This window comes from Paracoccidioides brasiliensis (assembly GCF_000150735.1).
Source record: "Paracoccidioides brasiliensis Pb18 unplaced genomic scaffold supercont2.12, whole genome shotgun sequence".
NCBI classification, from domain to species: Eukaryota; Fungi; Ascomycota; class Eurotiomycetes; order Onygenales; family Ajellomycetaceae; genus Paracoccidioides; species Paracoccidioides brasiliensis.
Window position 1 is genome coordinate 14461 of NW_011371369.1, and position 17883 is coordinate 32343.

The following is a 17883-nucleotide window of genomic DNA, read 5'->3' on the forward strand; positions in this document are numbered from 1 at the left end:
AGTTCCCCATTTGCCATAACTACGTCATAATCGCTATGGGTCATCATAAATCTCAAAGGTGGATATGAAACTGAAATACAGTTATTTTTGTTGCGAGTTAAACAGAATGAAATTCAAAAAAGCATACAAGCAAGTTATCAATAAACAGCAATTGCAGTACCAAATTACAGATTGGGGTGGGGGGGATGAAATGAAGAAAGAAAACAGCCATCAAATTGTTCTTTTGGTTTCATGCAAAACCCGTAACAGAAATGGGCAGTTAACATACCTGAAAAACCGACTCACATCGTGAATTACGTGAGAGATGCGGTGAGAGAGAGCAGAGTGAGGAAATGCGAGATAAACACAGAGAAATAAATCAACACGAAATCAATATTTATAGAAGAAAAAAAAAGATGGAGAATAAACGTTACTACTTCGTTTCCCCCCTCCCAGGACCAAAAATGCAAACATAAATCACCTATACACACAAAATCAAGATGAGCGAGGGTGGAATCGAGAACGATTTAACATAATCGAAGACAAAAAATATGAGATCATTGTTTAACTATCCACTAGATCAGGTCGTCTAGGTTTCCCCAGGACGAGAATATTTGGGTATGTTTTAATCCACCAAACTCGCAGCCACGCCATACGCCATAAAATTTTAAAAAAGGAGATAAATAAAAGAGTTTGAAAGTCGTGTGAATTGAAAATGAGGGGAAATAGGATGTGTAGTGTACGGGAAAGGAAAATGGGAGAGAGAGAGAAATTGGGGGGATATCAACGATGCTGGGAGCGGTAGACTGAGAAAGGAAGAGGAAGAAACGAGATTAGGTGAGATGCAAATGTGAGAAAGGCAAAATTAAATAAAAAAACATACAAAGACGAGAGAAATACAAAGGAAAATTAATTGGAGCGAAATATATGCAGAAATCATAACCAGCCGTCTTACACCAGCCAAACCCCTCCCAAAAAAAGAATAAAGAGAAAAAGAAAGAAATCGCCACAACATAACAACATCAAAAAAGGGGAGGAAATTCACTATTCGAGAGCCAAGGATGACGCTGCTCCAGAGCGCTCAAACAGGAGGGATAAACTGTGATTATCTTCTGTGTGATCGGAGGGGATGCTTATTCTAATTATTAGCAAAGGGATAATAGTTGATCACAGGGGAAGCGAACTGTACTCACCATGTCAGGTTTCCGATTCAAGCCGTGATTAGCACCAGACGAACCAAAAGCCGCCAAGGCTCGACTGTCCATGAGCAGTCGTTGACTCCTCGCTTCCGACGATTGCACCAAGGTGTGCCTAGTGAGATGGTGCGTGTCATCGCCGCCGCCCAACGCTGACGGTTCATTGCTCTTCTCCAGCAGGGAGTCTCCAAGCGTCACGCACTTGAGGATCATTTGAACCATTTGGTTATGCTTCAGGGGTTTAGCTAGGTATTCATCCATCTGGGCCTGGATGCATTTTTCTCGATCGCCAAGCATTGCATGCGCGGTTAGGGCGATGATAGGTGTGCGGGGCAGTCCGTGCTCTCTCTCGTATTCGCGAATCTTGCCGGTGGCTTCGAATCCGCCCATGACGGGCATCTGGACGTCCATTAGAATAACGTCAAATCGACGTTGCTTGATTGCTTCCAGTGCCTGGAGGCCGTTGCTGACAACAGTAACGTCATGGTTGCATTTCTCTAGTATCTTGACTGCAACTCGCTGATTTACGTCGTTGTCTTCGGCCAAAAGGATATCGAAAGACCTTGTATGGTCCGTGGTAATGGGCGTGGAACGCCCCTCGAGGGCAGGTATCATGCCGTTACCTAAATCGACAGGCAGACATGGCGTCGTCATGTAGGATGTTATACCCAAATCCAGTGCTGATTTCAGGTTAACGGAAACGACGGGACATAATAAAACAATCGGTATGTATTTAAATTCATCATAGGTGCGTAGGGACTTTGCAGTGTTGACCGAGTCAACGATGATAACATCGTATGCATGTCCCGAATCCTTGCCCGAGGAATCCTGGATCTCAGGTGGAGGAATCTGCGATTCGTTAGTGACGACAATGGGATCCAAGTCAAGCTGCTTCAGCATATTAGTGATTTCCTTTGCATAACCGCCGGTTTCGCCTCTGTCAATGAACAGAACGCGGTGATTTTTGTAGGGCAAAAGTGATGCGGCAATGTTGCTGATGTCTTGATCTGCCATTTCCACAACGCAAGTGAAATGGAATTTGCTTCCATGGCCAAATTCAGAGGTAACCCAAACATCACCACCCATGAGGTTAACTAATCGCTTAGAGATCGATAATCCCAGGCCGGTTCCGCCGAATTTCCTCGTAGTCGACCCGTCAGCTTGTTGAAAAGTGTCAAAAATAAGATCCAGTTTGTCCTCCTCGATACCGATTCCAGTATCTGAAACGATGAATTCGAAAGAATATTCATTCGGTCTACATTCCTCTCTGTCGGACTTGAGGATCGTGACCCTGACCTCACCACGTTCAGTAAATTTGATAGCATTGCCAACCAAGTTCAGTATGATTTGTCGTAATCTGAATGGATCGCCAGTAACAAAGTCTGGAATAGAGCTGTCCACTTGGTATATCAGGTTCAGGATTTTCTCATTTGCCTTCACAGCTAACGTCTTGAGTGCATTGAATACTGCACCTCTCATGCTGAATGGAATCCTTTCAATAACCATGCGGTTCGCCTCAATCTTCGAAATATCGAGTATGTCGTCAATGATGGTTAGTAAGCTGTTGGCCAGACTGTGCACCACGTTCAACATTTCTCGAGGATATGGCTTAAGATCGTCAGTATCTAACGTGAGCTGGGTCATGCCTATGATGCCGTTCATCGGGGTTCGGATTTCGTGACTCATATTTGCAAGGAATTCAGATTTCGTTCGGTTGGCAAGCTCTGCCGCTTCTCTGGCAGCGGTGTTTCGCTGAATGCTATCTCTGAGATTTGAAACCATCTTATTGATCTTCCGCTTGAGCTCATCCATCTCACCAGAAGCATTCACGGTGATTAATTTGGTGAAATCACCATCAGTGGCTGCATCTGTAATTTCTCCAAAAGCGCGCACTTGGGATGTCAAGTTCTCAGCCATGGTATTGACGTCTTCAGTGATCTCCTTCCATCTACCAGAGATTCCTTCAACATTCGCTTGCCCACCCATCTTTCCATCGACTCCAACATCACGCGCCACCCGTTTGAGCTCATGCGCGAAATTGGCAAGACGATCCACCATGTTATTGATCGTCACTTTCAATGTGAGTATCTCGCCTTGAGCATGAACCTCAATTTTCTTAGAAAGTTCTCCCTTGGCGATAGCCTGCGTGACGTCAGATATCCCTCGCACCTGGGAGGTCAAATTTTGAGCCATGGTGTTGACGTTGTCGGTCAGATCCTTCCATTTACCCTCCACATTATCGACCTTGGCCTGGCCACCAAGAGTTCCATCTGTGCCAACTTCTCTCGCAACTTTGCTGACCTCAAATGCAAATGTGTTCAGCCTATCTACCATTCCGTTGATAGTATTCTTCAAATCCAGGATCTCTCCTTTCACATCTGCAGTGACTTTCTTGGTCAAGTCACCTTTGGCGACAGCGGTGGTAACATCAGCAATCTCTCGGACCTGAGTAGTAAGATTCATAGCCATGCCGTTGACATTTTCAGTCAGATCCTTCCATGTTCCCTCGACATCATGAACAGTGGCCTGACCACCAAGTACACCATCCGTTCCGACCTCTTTCGCAATTTTCGTGACCTCCTGTGCGAATTGCTTCAATTGGTCAACCATGGAATTTATGATAGTTTTCAAAGCAAGGATTTCACCCTTGCAGTTGGCCTGGACTTTTTGTGTAAGATCGCCCTTGGCGACTGCAGTCGTTACCATTGCAATATCGCGAACTTGGGTTGTTAGGTTTTCGGCCATGGCATTAACATTAACTGTAAGTTCATTCCACTTTCCTTGGACTCCATCTATCTGAGCTTGTCCTCCAAGCACGCCTTCAATACCCACGTCTTTGGCGACCCGGTTTACTTCAATAGCAAAGGTACGAAGTTGATCCACCATGGTGTTGATGGTTTGTTGGAGCTCTAAGATTTCTCCCTTGGCCTGACTTTCAATCTTCTGGCTGAGGTCACCGTGAGCAACGGCAGTTGTAACAGTTGCGATTTCTCGCACCTGGTCCGTAAGGTTCTTTGCCATGATGTTCACGTTTTCGGTAAGTTCCTTCCAGATACCATGAACTCCACTGATCTGGGCTTGTCCGCCAAGAATACCTTCAGTTCCGACCTCTCGAGCCACACGTGACACTTCACTTCCGAAAACCTGGAGTTGATCCATCATAGTATTGATGGTGCGTTTGAAGGTTGTGATTTCGGGGTCCATTTCCAACGGATGTATCTGTACTTTCATAGACAAGTCTCCATTTGCGACTTGCGTGATGATCCCACCAATTTCTCGTAATGCTTTTTGGAAGGCCTCGTTGGCCTGTTGGTGTTTTCGCAACTCGCGCTCTAATATGCTAACATCATCAATTTTCACCCTCCCCAGAGCTTCCTCGGTGCGCTTCTCCTGGTTCCTGAGTTCCTCGCGAACTTTAGAGATCACATCTTTCTGTAGTTGTATTTCTTGTGCTTGGAGCTGAACCCTGTTTAATAAGAATTGTATATCCTCTTTGTAGTTTGTGTCAGACTCCGGCAGGGATTTGAAAGACCCTTCGAGGTCACTGTGTTGTCCGCTGGCAAAGTTTGGGGCGCGAGTAGATCGTCGAGATGGAGGCTATAAATATATAATAAGCATGTCAAAATCAAACGTTTCCATTCAGCGCAAGCAAAACCCGCTAAGGAGGATTTCCCCAATATTACAAGACATGGTGGGACCTAGATGGACAATATCGGAATAAAATAGAGAGGTGTAGTAAAAAGCAAAGAGGGAAAATTCCAAGGCAACTAACCACAAATGATTGCATGGTCACTATCCTCCGGATTAGGTCTTCTAACTCATGTTCCAAAACAGCTTTTCCATCACTCTCCTCGCCTGGCAGCTTTATCTTCGTCACATCGCCGTTGGTAGAGTTATTTGCCTTGTAGCCGCCAAAGGGAAAAGATGCGGAATTCGGGACATCCTTCGCCAGGCCCTGTAATATGCCGGCCACGGCGAGGAGTGTTTCATCACCGCGAGTCATGTTGACCTACAACAACGAAAACACCCAAGAAAGGAGACTATTAGCTAATCCGACATATCCAAAGATCGCAGGGAGCATGTAAATAAGGGGAGAGTATCGTCATCGAAGCAGATGACATTTGGTGGTGGTAATACTGGTGGGTAGGGTAAGTGGATGATATCCTTGCTGTGTGGGTTAATACCAACCTGGTGTGTAGGGTGCTCTTCGACAAAAGGAACGAGCACCACTGCTAAACCGTCATGAGGCAGCAGGGAATTTGCAGAATGTTCTTCTGTATCGCTTAAAAGGAAGACACCAGGAGAAGTGAGGGCGAGAGACGTATACAGTATCGTTAGGGAGAAGAATAGGTGAGATATGGGGATGGCGACGGATGGAGAGGTGAACAGAGGTTTTGATGGAGGAGAGGCGTTGGAGGGAACGAAGGCTGCTGTTCCCTATGGGCGAGGCTTCTGAAGAAACAGGGTTTAGTTTGTTCTAGCAAAGGCGGAAAGGATATGCTCCCTAAATGACTTACTTGACTGAACTGACTACTGGCTGGCCTAGCCGGTGTCTGTCTGCTGGGACCCTTGAAGCAACGAGATCAATAAAGTGACACACGGGATACATACCAAACCAGAGAGGTATTAGGTATTCATCACATATTTACATACAGCATACACGCATACAACGACTAGAATTCTGCCACGCTATGAGCAGACTAGGCTGGGTTAGCACGGGACGCCGTCTGAGCAGATCTTGACGAGTCCACCACCATTGTACGCCAGGCGGCCCAACTGTGGAAAAAGTGTGCCAACTGCTGGGGTGGGAAAAAAAAATAAATGAAGGGAAAAAAGAAATGAACGCCTTGACGCTCATTGGGCGAGCACAAATATTCCATTTTAACATTGGCTTTTTGGTTGGTATTGGTTGTTTCTTCCGAGGAGATTGTCCGGTGAAATAATTGAATTTTATCTAACAAATTGGTTTACCCATCGAGTCCTCCGTACAACTGTTCCAGGATACCTCATACACGACATCATGTTTATTACTGGGTGGCAGTCGATTTCCGGCAAAATGTCAGAGGCAAACAATGCTCCACACAGCCGTCATTTTCGGTGTAGTTCGTTGCCGCTGGACAGAAAAGGTTGGCACTAGGCACATCTACCTTGGTAGAGGACTGACTGCACACCGGGCTCCGTAGCCAAAACGATGAATACCTCACACCGAAAACCACCCTCCACAGAGTTAACTAGACTCTCTGCCATCCATTTTTCTACGCATATTCCGTCCATGTGCCGTACATCAAACACCAATATCTCAAGGATGCGAACCTCCTCAGGAACCAGCAGCGGTAAAGTGTTGCGGAATACATATATATATACATTGTCTGGTAATTCATAGAGCTTGAACGCAGTTTAAAATCTCGGTCCTAAAAACCTTCGGCGTTGTTCATGCTAAAAACCATCGTCCATCAAAACTGCATACATTTAACTGGTCATACCTCACACATATCTCGTATATCTCATACATATCTCTATTTTGCTTTCGGTAGCGATTTTATCATATTTCTCAGACCCTAATCCTTAACTGACCCTAATCCTAATCCTAACTCATCCCTAACCCTGGTTGAGGGCGGAGGTTGAATAGAGAGATGTATTTGTCATGTATGTGCAGAGTGTGTAGACTGTGTTTATTGTTAGATGAGGTGGCCAGAGTTGATCATGGTTTTAAGAAAGTGGGCACCACATTAAACTATGTTCAACTGTAACCTATTGTCGGAGTGCCTAGGTACAGACTAAGCATTGTTTGTGGGAGCCAAAAGTCCTGCACATGCAAAAGACTTGGGCTAATGCCGTTTCATTTTTATCTTTCGGGGGAAAATATCATGAACTATGTGCATGTGTTCTTGTATGTGCGGAATACGGGTATCTATCTACTACCTATATCTTATCTCAGTCGACTGCTATACAGCCCTACCCTCCCGCAGAAAAGGGAAAAGTGTATCCCGGCGACAGCCTAGCTTGATATTCATGGAGGGCTGTTCTAGTTGAATTTTGGGGGAAAGTCAGAAGAGGTTCGAACGCCTAACGCCTTGCCTTGCCTTACCTTGCCCGCCCGATATCCTGCATGATAAACTGATATTTAGGTCGGACATTGGAATTGGGCGGCGGTTTTACATTTTCTTTTTTGCTCTTGGTCCGCAGCCATCTATTATGGTTTTTCTCATCGACATATGGGGTGTGACGACAAGCATTTGTCAGGGAGATGCAGTAACTAACTAGTTATCTTAAAATCTTACGCACACCATAATGCGTTGATCTTGTTAAATGGTGTCCAAGCATGGATGGTCATCAACGTACACTTGTTTGTTTGGATATTTCAACATATATACCTAATCACAGTGCCTATATGTCTTGATACTTCGGGCATTGATTGCAGAATGAGAATACTGGAGCTCTCGACCATACTATCTTTGACAGGACTTCCCAAGGTTAGTTCGACGATAACTGGTCTGAGCTGCATTCACTGAAATCCGCTCCCTTTTCTTTCGATTTACCTGATGCATCTATGCCGAGGAGAAGGGCAGTATTTAACACGACCGCGTCCAGATGAAATTCAAACCCTTCTATCGTCCCTTTTAATACCTTTTCTCCGCCAGCTTAATTTCCAGACGTGGTTCTTCCAGGAAAGAATCCTATATCCCCGAAACTCATCATCTTCTCGCTTCGAATCCATTCTTGAGCTGCCGCACCATATCCCTTCTAGGCTCGATCCATGGTTGCGGTAAAGTTTTTATCTTCGTCCCTCCTTTTAGCCATAGTTATTCAATCCACCTCAAAATATCCAGTGAACAATGCTTTCTTTCTCTTCAACACTCAGTGACAATGAGGATGAAGACATTACCACGGTCTGCAAATTATTTGAGCACATTAATATTCCTTTGATAATGGCAATCTCATGCTCACATCCTCTTTTTGTCACAACACTGTGTCGCGGTCTCCCGCATCGACCAAAAGTCGAGCTCATGACATTCCCCCACGTGATGTGATGGAGGGGCAGCATGTGGGCCCGCTTCAAGCCCACCGTCCGAACTTCTTCAGATTCGATTGTCCCATTTCTGTTTGCTTTTAGAACTCCCAAGCAGCGGATTGGGATAATAACTCCACTTCTAATACTTCTATCGGTCCATCGTTCATTAACCGGGCACTGTTGGCAGCAAAACTGCGAAGTCTTTTCCCACAGCACTTGCGGCATTGATAGCCAATGTGTAAAAGTTCACGTGAACATGAAATGCAGTCTCCCGTCTGGAGAATATTTTGTTTTTCTCCACATTTGATTTGGATAAATACACACACATGCTAATTATCAGCAAGTGATGTTCACGCTGCTTCCCGCGCTTCCTGAGACTATTGTAAAAGGTGCAAGTAACCATGTATGCAGAATGTCTGTATTCTGGTGCCCAATGGCGCTTGGGACTGTATCTATGTGCTCTACTCTACCTGGGTATGTTTATGGTAAAGGCCATTATTACATAACGCACCGGTAAATATTTTGTTAATACTACGTAACTTTCCTTGGATGAAATTTACTTAAGGATTCAGAGATTATTTTTATAGAACCCCGTCAATTATTGACTTCAAGCTTAAGCCTGGATGTAATGCATTGATGGAACTCAAAAGGGCTTCTTCCCTTTTTCAATAGCCAGAAGTTCATGGTTGGCCGGTTGGGACATCTGAATTTCTGTCGCTAATTCAGATTCAAGATCTGACATCTCCAGAAATGATCAGAAGTGAAAAAAAGGCTATCCCCTAGTTACTCCACAGGTAACTAATTCAATCTGAAGTGATATGTTGGGTTACGGGTGAATGAACTGGAAACCTGATGCTGCTGGTGTCAGGTATTGCGGTGTTGTCGTAGGTGATCGTCCAGCGATGAACATCAGGATGAAACGTGAAGTGACACACTGGGCAGCTAGGGGTAAGAGTTGGATGGTTGGTTGACGTAGATCTCATATGTATCTCATATCTTTCTTGGGTACAAGTGTCGTCGGGGAGTTGAAGATCGCAATAGCTGAAACGGATGTCGGGTCCAATGATCTTACAACTGACGTCTCCCCCACAATATAACTTTATATCTGTGTGCAAATATAACTGGCCGATTTGCCCTCACTTGCTAGTGGATCATATGGGCTCTTATTAACAAAGGGAATCTATTGATATCCCCCGCTTCTTCCAACTATCCCGCAGAACGGCTGAATAACCATATTCTAGGGAATGTCCCATTCAACGAGGCCTGGGGATGACCGACAATCTGCAAGATCGGATCAGGCGGTTCGTGAACTACTCACCTCCAACCTCTCACCGCCCCGCATGCCAAGAACTAAATATGTGAAATTCAACTTGATGCTGAAATTGAGAGTGATTATTGCACCAGAATAAGCCATGACGATACCTGGACTTGTTCTGTTCTAGACGGATATCGGAATTAAACACTGTGTCTGGGTTGGTATGATCTGGTCGAAATCGGGATAAACTTTAAAGGTCATGCTCTCCTTCCATCCAGCAATTCGCGTCAATAGAGCCAGCCCATTAACCCTGAACCAACCGATATAATGAAGATTTTTGATAGCAACTACATAATAGCGTAAAGCTCAAATTGGGGCACAAAGTTGGAGTTGTTCTAAAAGGAATTGTGGGCTGCTGTTCCTCATGACAGATTGGGAAACTTGCTCGTAGGATGTAACTACATCTGTGGAGTACAAGCTGTAGTTACCCAGAGTGCATCATCCCACCCCAATAATGCTCTTTAAAGTGACGAGGCAAGTTTATAGAGAACAGCACCACCCCATTTAGAAGAGGTCCAGTTGATGGCCAGTAGGTTAGAAAGGTACAACTCCCCGTGACTACTTTCCCCGTCCCTGAACATCAGACAAACCGTCCAAATCCCGTCACTCCAGTGATCTTCCGACATGTATGATGTTGAATCAGGCCCCCAAATGCCTCTATTAACTTGCCACCCTACCCATCCAAGATATTCCCCAATTCAGATTGAGTTTAGATATGCAAGATATAACATGACAATACATTTTGTGGGAGGGGAGAAGGCAATTGTCTGCTGGAGTCTTCCTTCCCGTGATTTCTTAACGAGTCATGGGTGCTTTCAAGCTCTTATCTAGTGAAATTGATTCATTACTGTCATTGAAACACGTTCACTTTCATAGAAGTGTCTAACAATAGGAGTCACGGCTCTATTTCCTCAAGGATTAATAAAGTAACCGGAGCTTAGATAAGATTAGAAAAGTTGAAAGTGGTTCAGCAATGCCCCAGGAGGACGGAGGGTTTTGCCAGGAGTAGAGACACTTAGGTCCATAACCAATCTAGTGAATCTGCAATCTTCTGTTGCTCAACATCTAAATCAGCCTCGCGTCCCTCTAGCTCCCGAAACAACTGCAGAAGAACGAGCGAAGTGTATGGCCAAGCAGGCCAAGCTCAAACTGCTGCCGGCTTTGAGCAGATCGCATCAAATATTCTCGAATTTCGCATGATTGCAGAGGGGATGAAGGATACCGACACACTCTCTCTTGGGAAACACATTCAGATATGCGTCGCACTCCGTGACCAGTCCAGAAACATTGCCGCTAAACATCCAAGGATAGATGCAGTGACGGTAAAGGCACAACAATTCAGAAGTAACCAAGAATACCGGTCATTTTGGACTCATCGTCAATCTGGCAAAGCTTCAACCGCTGTTTTGCACGTAGCATGAGAGGGGGGGCGGGCAAGATCCTTCCCAAGATATTTTGAATTGTTAGATCGTTATGGGTATTAAGAAACGGTCCTTTTTCAAACTCTTTAGCATAACCTTGTCAGAAAAGCTGGTGACAATCTCGTAATCTGCTACTGTCTCATCTCCACCTTCCTCGTTTTAGAGACCGCTCAAGGAAGCTTTGCGTCACCTCATACCACTCTTGGACAAAGGAAAAGGGGCCCTTGGGGGGTAGAACTTAGGCATGCCTTGACCCTGACCTCTGTGTAAGCTATGCTGCTCAGGTTAATTCTGGGCCCTCCCGTAGCGATCCAATCTTATTATTGAGTTTCAGGGAAGCTAGGCGATGGACATGCAGATCCGCACAGTAGGTGCCGTTAAGTGAAGAACATAAAACACACCTAACTCAAGTATAATATCAGCAGCTGCTGGTGTACCTTCTCTGCCAACGTGAAATCTTTCAAACAGCCTTTCTAGGAAAGGCAATTCTTGGCCTGGGAACCGCTCCATATCAATGACAGGTGTTGGTTTTATTTTCTGGTTTTGACTGACGGCTGTACGCAAACATAGTTGGAATAGGTATAGTATTGTATCTCTTCAGATACTTTAAAGTAGCAGCATACGACGCTGTCACCTCTTCAGCTTGAAAACAGGTATACGGAAGTGGGATGCGGGCCATCCAAACAACACTGTTCGAGAAATCAGCTCGTAAACAACGTTGAACTCTAAAAAGCAATCACACATGAATATTCAGTTCACGGCATGAACCCCAAGCGTCTATTTATCTTCGATAGTGTGTCACCTAAGGCTATAATGAAACATCGCCTCGACAATGAGTTGCGACAGCACAAAGCTCATCTAGTCGGATAGTCTCCACGAAGTTGTCAAATTCGGGGGGGTGTGGCGCTTTGCCAGTAGTAATGGAAAGGAACTTCGGTTCAAGAACGGAGTTTGTGCTAAGTTTACACGTTTCCGGCTCGGAGTTGTCGAAAGGAGGAGTAAATCCGAGCTTTCTAATGGAGTTTTTGTTTATCATGTTATGAGATATCCCATGCTATAGCCTTCTCATCCACTCAACCATCCTTTTCACTTCATTTGTGCATGTCAAAGAAAAGAAGCTCCGATATCACGTGTATCAAACTGCGCATTTGGTTATAACAACAGCCGTATCAGGGTTAAAGTGCTGCGATAAGTTTGCACTGTTTGTTTCATAAAGAGCGAAATACGCTAGCCCAAGAGTAGTTTGAGTTTCTTCATCCCTCATTCAATCTTATCATTATACAGTGGAGACTGGAACTACTCAAAAAAGACAGTGAAAGAGGCCTGGAGTTCAATAATAGAAGAATGTATTCTCTATGATCTTTCTGGGTACAACGCCAAAGTGTGTGGCAGCATTTAAGGCATGGACAATTTTGAGTTGGAAAGAAGAATTAGGGCTAGTGAACAAAATAAACTATGACCGGGTTAAACTACTCTGGGACTAGTGTACTTCGCTTTTTATGTTAACAAAATGTGCAAACGTACGGGACATCAAAACGAGTCATAATTTCCAAAAAATAATCGCCCAGCCCAAATATTCGTCTGCACAGTTTTCCCCCTTCCATCCCCACCAAGACGGTTTTGCGGAGGATATCTTCGCTCATGGACTCTCCTCCTGTAGTAGCCATGGTGTCTGACCTAACAACGCAAATATTAGATCTCCTTTCCTCTACTGACGAGCCGATTCTCTCCACAGATGCCTTCCCCTCCACCCCGGGAATATCAGTGAAAGCTGCACTGGACCGCCTTGGGTCTAGAGATATGATCAAGTATCAAACTATTGAACGAGAAGAAGCAATATTATCACCTGAAGCTGAAGCGATTGCGGCCAATGGCAGTCATGAAGCCAAAGTATTCGAAGCCGTGCAGGCGGCATTGGGCGGGCTGAAAATTGTGGATTTGCCAAATGTCGTCGGGAAAGAGGCTGCTAAAATAGGCGCTGGAAATGCATTTAAAAAGGGCTGGATCAAGAAAGATAAAGATGTTTTGCGATCAGCAATGGATTCAATCGAAGATACTACTCAGGAGCAACTGTTGATCATACAGAAAACGAAAACATACCCCGATCCCAACGTCATAGCAGACCTGCGAAAAAGGAAACTTATCACAATACACAAGGTTATAAGTTTCAAGATATCGAAGGGCCAGAAATATGCGAGAGAGATTGCAAAAGAGGAAACTGACCTCACAGCTGATATGCTTGCGACTGGAGCGTGGAAAACGGCCAAATTTAAGCCCTACAATTTCAATGCCAAGGGCGCTGTAACCCTGAGCGGCGCTTTGCATCCTCTGAATAAAGTGCGACAGGAATTTAGACAAATCTTCTTCGAAATGGGTTTTGAGGAGATGCCTTCAAATCGCTTCGTTGAGACCGGATTCTGGAATTTCGATGCTCTTTACGTCCCACAACAACACCCTGCCCGTGATCTTCAAGATACCTTTTATATCTCAGACCCTGCCAGTGCAGACAAGCCACGGGAAGATGACCCTTCAGACATTCACGTAGCAAAGGCGGGAAAGGCGGGAACGGTGACTGGCGGACCTTCAAACTCCAATGTTAATCTCCCTGACCATGAGGAATACTGGAACAACGTCCGCGCCGTACATGAGTCTGGTAAATACGGATCAATCGGTTACAGATATCCATGGAGTCCAGATGAGGCTCTCCGCCTGGTGCTTCGGACACACACCACCTCCGTATCGGCATATATGCTCTACAAACTGGCCGCAAACCCTCGCCCGGCCCGATATTTCAGTATTGACCGGGTGTTCCGCAACGAGGCGGTCGACGCTACCCATCTAGCGGAGTTCCACCAGGTTGAGGGCGTGATTGCTGATTTTGGTCTTGCACTGGGCGGTTTAATTGGCTTCATGGAAGTTTTCTTTGCGAAGATGGGCATCCATGGACTTAGGTTCAAGCCGGCTTATAATCCTTACACAGAACCTAGTATGGAAATTTTCGGATACCATGAAGGTTTAGGGAAGTGGGTGGAGATTGGTAACAGCGGGATGTTCAGACCAGAGATGTTGGAGCCCATGGGTCTGCCGAAGGATATGAGAGTGTATGGATGGGGTTTAAGCTTGGAACGACCTACTATGATCAAGTATGTCTGACATGTCTATCTTTTTAATACCTCTCCCCAGTATATTCCAGTGGCATCTGATTGTGGAATCAATCAAACCAAGCCGCTTGAAGCTAATTCTTTTCGTTTTTCTAGGTACGGCGTAAGCAATATCCGGGAACTCCTTGGGCATAAGGTAGATCTCAACTTCATCGAAACGAACCCGGCCGTCCGGCTCGAGAAGGATTAGACACCTGCTTCTTCCTAAGTATTCCATTTTCCTACTTATGATCACTCACTTCTTATACCTTTCCGCTAAATGTTTACGTACCATTGGAGGATTGGACCTAGATTATAAAGGAAGACCAAGATATGGTTGTTTACCGTTGAAGTGTTTTGGTAAAGCAATTGCGGTGATGGGATATGGAATAGAAAAGACGAAGACATACGAAATTTAGGAGATTGATGTTCTTCTCATCGTATCTGCAACTGACACCCTCACCTTCACTTTTCTTCCCCATATAGATTTAAACAAAATAGAGTCGGTCGGGATATACATGCAAAGTCATAAAGGCATAGACTCTACAGTGGTATAAAGCTCCTAAAGCAGCCAGGAAACTTGGACTTCAGGGCAAGGGCCCTGCAGCCAATGCCTCGAAAGGTGACATGCAAAGGGAATCAAAGAGAGTAGTGGAATCTTTACGAAGTACGGAGGTTTTCACAGCTAGCAGGGCAGCAATCCCTACCACACACTAGAGGTGGTTACACATATAAGCTATCGAAGAACGAAAATGTCCCGCCCGTATCTGTGCTCCGACGAGTGGTCTTGAACATCGCAGCTCTTCAGCAGACGGATATATACAAGAAATATATGATCTCCCCGGCCAAAATGTAATACATTATATCCCGCCTCAGTCATTCACCACGTAAATCACACGATCCCATGGGGGGAGAGTAGATTTTTGCGGTGGGCGTGAGTCGGTTTCTGGTGCCGGGTTGGGAACTTCAGGAAGAAAACTGGAAGAGGTAGAAATGGATAGTTGGAGATATGGATAGATTGGAATGGGACAGAGTATTAATTCCATTATCGTGGATATAGGTAATGTCCTAGAATGGGGTTTTCGGAGCCCTTTGTCTATCAAGGAGCTAGGATGCATAGGAAATCGCACTGTAACAAAATGAAAGCAAGTTTGAAGGAGGTACATTCATGTTCCTCCTTTGGATCAGATAAATGGAACAGTTCATATTGGTATTTCGTATTCGTCGACATAACAGAACAGAGGGATTCAATTTTCATGCTGATAGGAAGACGGAGGAAATTATAGGACAAGGAAAAAAGGTCTTTATTTAAGAACCTCGGAAGAAAACTCCAGTATATTCCCAGGTGTTTTAGTATTTCGCTCATTTTATGGTCATCTATCCCAGAGATGCATTGTTAGTGAAAGTTCCAATCATTCAATTTACCAACCGTGGAAAACAAGACTGAGATCACTCACCATGACAACATCCCTATCCCACAACCCTCCCACGAAAACCAGCACATGGAGAATAAATAAGAAGAAGAAAAGGAAAACCAACACCCTTCTCTGCTCTCCTTAGCGCTGAGAAGCCGCGCTCCACACATTCTTCAAAAACCCGTCCCGTTGCGCCAGTCGGTTCAAGCTGTCGTCGCTCTCTCCCCGGGCACGTACGAATCCGCAGAGGGCATATACGTGGTTCTCGCCGGTGTACCGGCCATTCTCGTCAACTTTGGCAATGCTGATTTGCACGGAGGCGTGGTCCTTGGCCTTGATGATGCGATTGGTGGCACTGCATTTGCGAGGCACGTAGCTAAATGGATATTTGAATAATTTTCAAGTTAGAAAATGGGTAAGGTAACTGATTCAGGATTACTGTGGCACGAAAGATAAGTGGAATCCCTCGGAAACCTCCTGTGTCTGGCGCGGACGAAACTTTTGATTCGGGAGGCTGATGGCTTTTGTTTCCTAGGTGGGAGAAGTGGGGGATTGATAAGGGTGGTACACGTACAGGTCGACGATTTTTCCCTTCTCGTTCTCCATTTTTGCGGATGTGTAGATGTCCGGGGGAATAACGGTATTGAGCGGGGGATTGTTTGTGCCTTGGTCGTTGAGGTTTGTGGTGATTTCCGGCGTTGAGTTGGTGGTTGATGCGAGTTGTAAAGCGAAGAATTGTGCGTCATGTGACTCGGATTTGAACTTTTTTGGTTTCGGTGTGGGTCGTGAGTATAACGCCGGTGCGTGGTATTTAACCCCCAGATGACTATTCTATCGCTTTTACAATGATTTTATTGACGATGATGGTATGAACATAAATATTTCTTATATTGCTACTCTAACAAGCTAGGGTATATAGGTCTATGTGTGTACATATAGTTTCTATTTATCAACTGTCTAGTATCTTTGTCAGAAAACACGATAGCCACTTAGAGAGCACTCTTCGCCTTCTTGACAGGTTCAACTTCATTCTTCCAACGAATTTCCACCTCTCTGGGGCCCTCTTTCAGAAATCGAACAAGTGCTACCCTGTCCGGTTCTCCTTTCTTATCTGACCCTTGAAGCTCGGGTCCAACATAATCCAATGCAAGAATATTCCGTCCATCAGCAACCTGACCGATTTGGAGTGGGGAGATAAACTTATCTGTCCAAGGGGGAGATCCCGAATGCACAAATTTGATCAATTCAGACCGGCGTTTGGTAGACTCCTCCTTAGAAATCGTGGATGGAGATTCGTCTGGCCTATCGAGAAATTGTGCGACGAAATGAAGTAAGAAGACTTGCGGTGGAAACATTATGATGTCTCCGTTCCTAGCAAGCCGCAACCATTCCGAGGCGTGAAGGAATTGTGCTTCAGTAACTTCTATCCCGCCGTCCGACGTTGGCACTTGGACTTCAGTCTCTTCGCTTCCAATTAAGTTTTTGGACTCCGGAGATGGCGGGAGAAAGTAGAGATACATCTGTGTCGTGAAGCGCTTCGGGTTCTTTGCCGGTGTTATCCAGTGGGTAAATGGGATGAGCGGGTCTAGCAGGCATTAACCCAAGAGAAAAGAGGTTGGTTTTAGTTAATCAGATAATATCCAGAAGTTTCGGGATAATAAGCTCTGACCAATATCAGGTTCCGCAGCATCATCTATGCTTTTCAGCCACTGGTTGAACGTGACTTTGTTCATGTGGATTGCATGTCTTCCTATTTCCCTCTGCTCCTCATTTACTTGGATCATTTGGCCGGTGGACTTATTCTTCGCAAGAAGGATTCCACTCTCTTCGAATAGCTCCCGGATTGCCGCCCGTCGGTAGTGGGGACCCTCATCATGGCTGTCTGGATGGCCGGCAGGTGGGAAGTCACCGTCCTGCGAAGAAATATTTCCCCCAGGAAACACATGGGCAGAAGGGAAGGACGAGGAAGTCTTCACACGGTGTAGCAATAAGACTTCATTTTGAGGCGAGATTAGGATTACACTAGATCGTAGATAAAAGTCATTAACTTGATGCTTTATGGTATTCACGTCTGGATGGAGCTCGTTTATATTTCAAGGAGTTGTATATATCAATGCGACGGACTAACCTCGCGCTCGGCCTGGGCACGGCTCTCTCACCCTTGCCTCCGTTTGCCACCTTTGGAGCCATACTTCGATACTGTGGTATTCTCCGAACCGTCGAATAAGAAGCTTGTTGGCCAAAACGGTATGCAATTTGGAGGCGCAGAGTCTCTGGCGTTCTTGTGTATCTATCAGGAGAAGAATAATAAAACCCGTCACTATTGAGCACTAGTCGCAGCGCGATGCGCAGCTGATTTGCATTTGAAGGCAATTGGCAACATATGGAAGGGATCATATTATCCA

The 17883-nt window shown here is 45.2% G+C and overlaps 5 protein-coding genes across 5 annotated transcripts; 2 read left to right on the plus strand and 3 right to left on the minus strand.

Moving 5' to 3' along the window:
- Positions 1 to 1124: 1124 nt before the first annotated feature.
- On the minus strand, positions 1125 to 5178 carry PADG_07579 (uncharacterized protein; the record flags this gene model as incomplete). The annotated part of the gene is made up of 2 exons (XM_010764660.1): positions 1125 to 4772; positions 4948 to 5178. 2 exons carry the CDS (start codon positions 5176 to 5178, stop codon positions 1125 to 1127), a joined length of 3879 nt encoding a protein of 1292 aa, XP_010762962.1.
- A 5297-nt stretch (positions 5179 to 10475) lies between these two features.
- PADG_07581 (uncharacterized protein) lies at positions 10476 to 10923 on the plus strand (the record flags this gene model as incomplete). Its single annotated transcript, XM_010764661.1, has 2 exons — positions 10476 to 10507; positions 10593 to 10923. 2 exons carry the CDS (start codon positions 10476 to 10478, stop codon positions 10921 to 10923), a joined length of 363 nt encoding a protein of 120 aa, XP_010762963.1.
- A 1641-nt stretch (positions 10924 to 12564) lies between these two features.
- On the plus strand, positions 12565 to 14274 carry PADG_07582 (phenylalanine-tRNA ligase, alpha subunit; the record flags this gene model as incomplete). The annotated part of the gene is made up of 2 exons (XM_010764662.1): positions 12565 to 14066; positions 14181 to 14274. 2 exons carry the CDS (start codon positions 12565 to 12567, stop codon positions 14272 to 14274), a joined length of 1596 nt encoding a protein of 531 aa, XP_010762964.1.
- Positions 14275 to 15619: 1345 nt separating this feature from the next.
- Positions 15620 to 16084, minus strand: PADG_07583 (40S ribosomal protein S21; the record flags this gene model as incomplete). Its single annotated transcript, XM_010764760.1, has 2 exons — positions 15620 to 15854; positions 16053 to 16084. 2 exons carry the CDS (start codon positions 16082 to 16084, stop codon positions 15620 to 15622), a joined length of 267 nt encoding a protein of 88 aa, XP_010763062.1.
- A 383-nt stretch (positions 16085 to 16467) lies between these two features.
- Positions 16468 to 17875, minus strand: PADG_07584 (uncharacterized protein; the record flags this gene model as incomplete). Its single annotated transcript, XM_010764761.1, has 3 exons — positions 16468 to 17063; positions 17148 to 17500; positions 17607 to 17875. 3 exons carry the CDS (start codon positions 17873 to 17875, stop codon positions 16468 to 16470), a joined length of 1218 nt encoding a protein of 405 aa, XP_010763063.1.
- Positions 17876 to 17883: the final 8 nt, after the last annotated feature.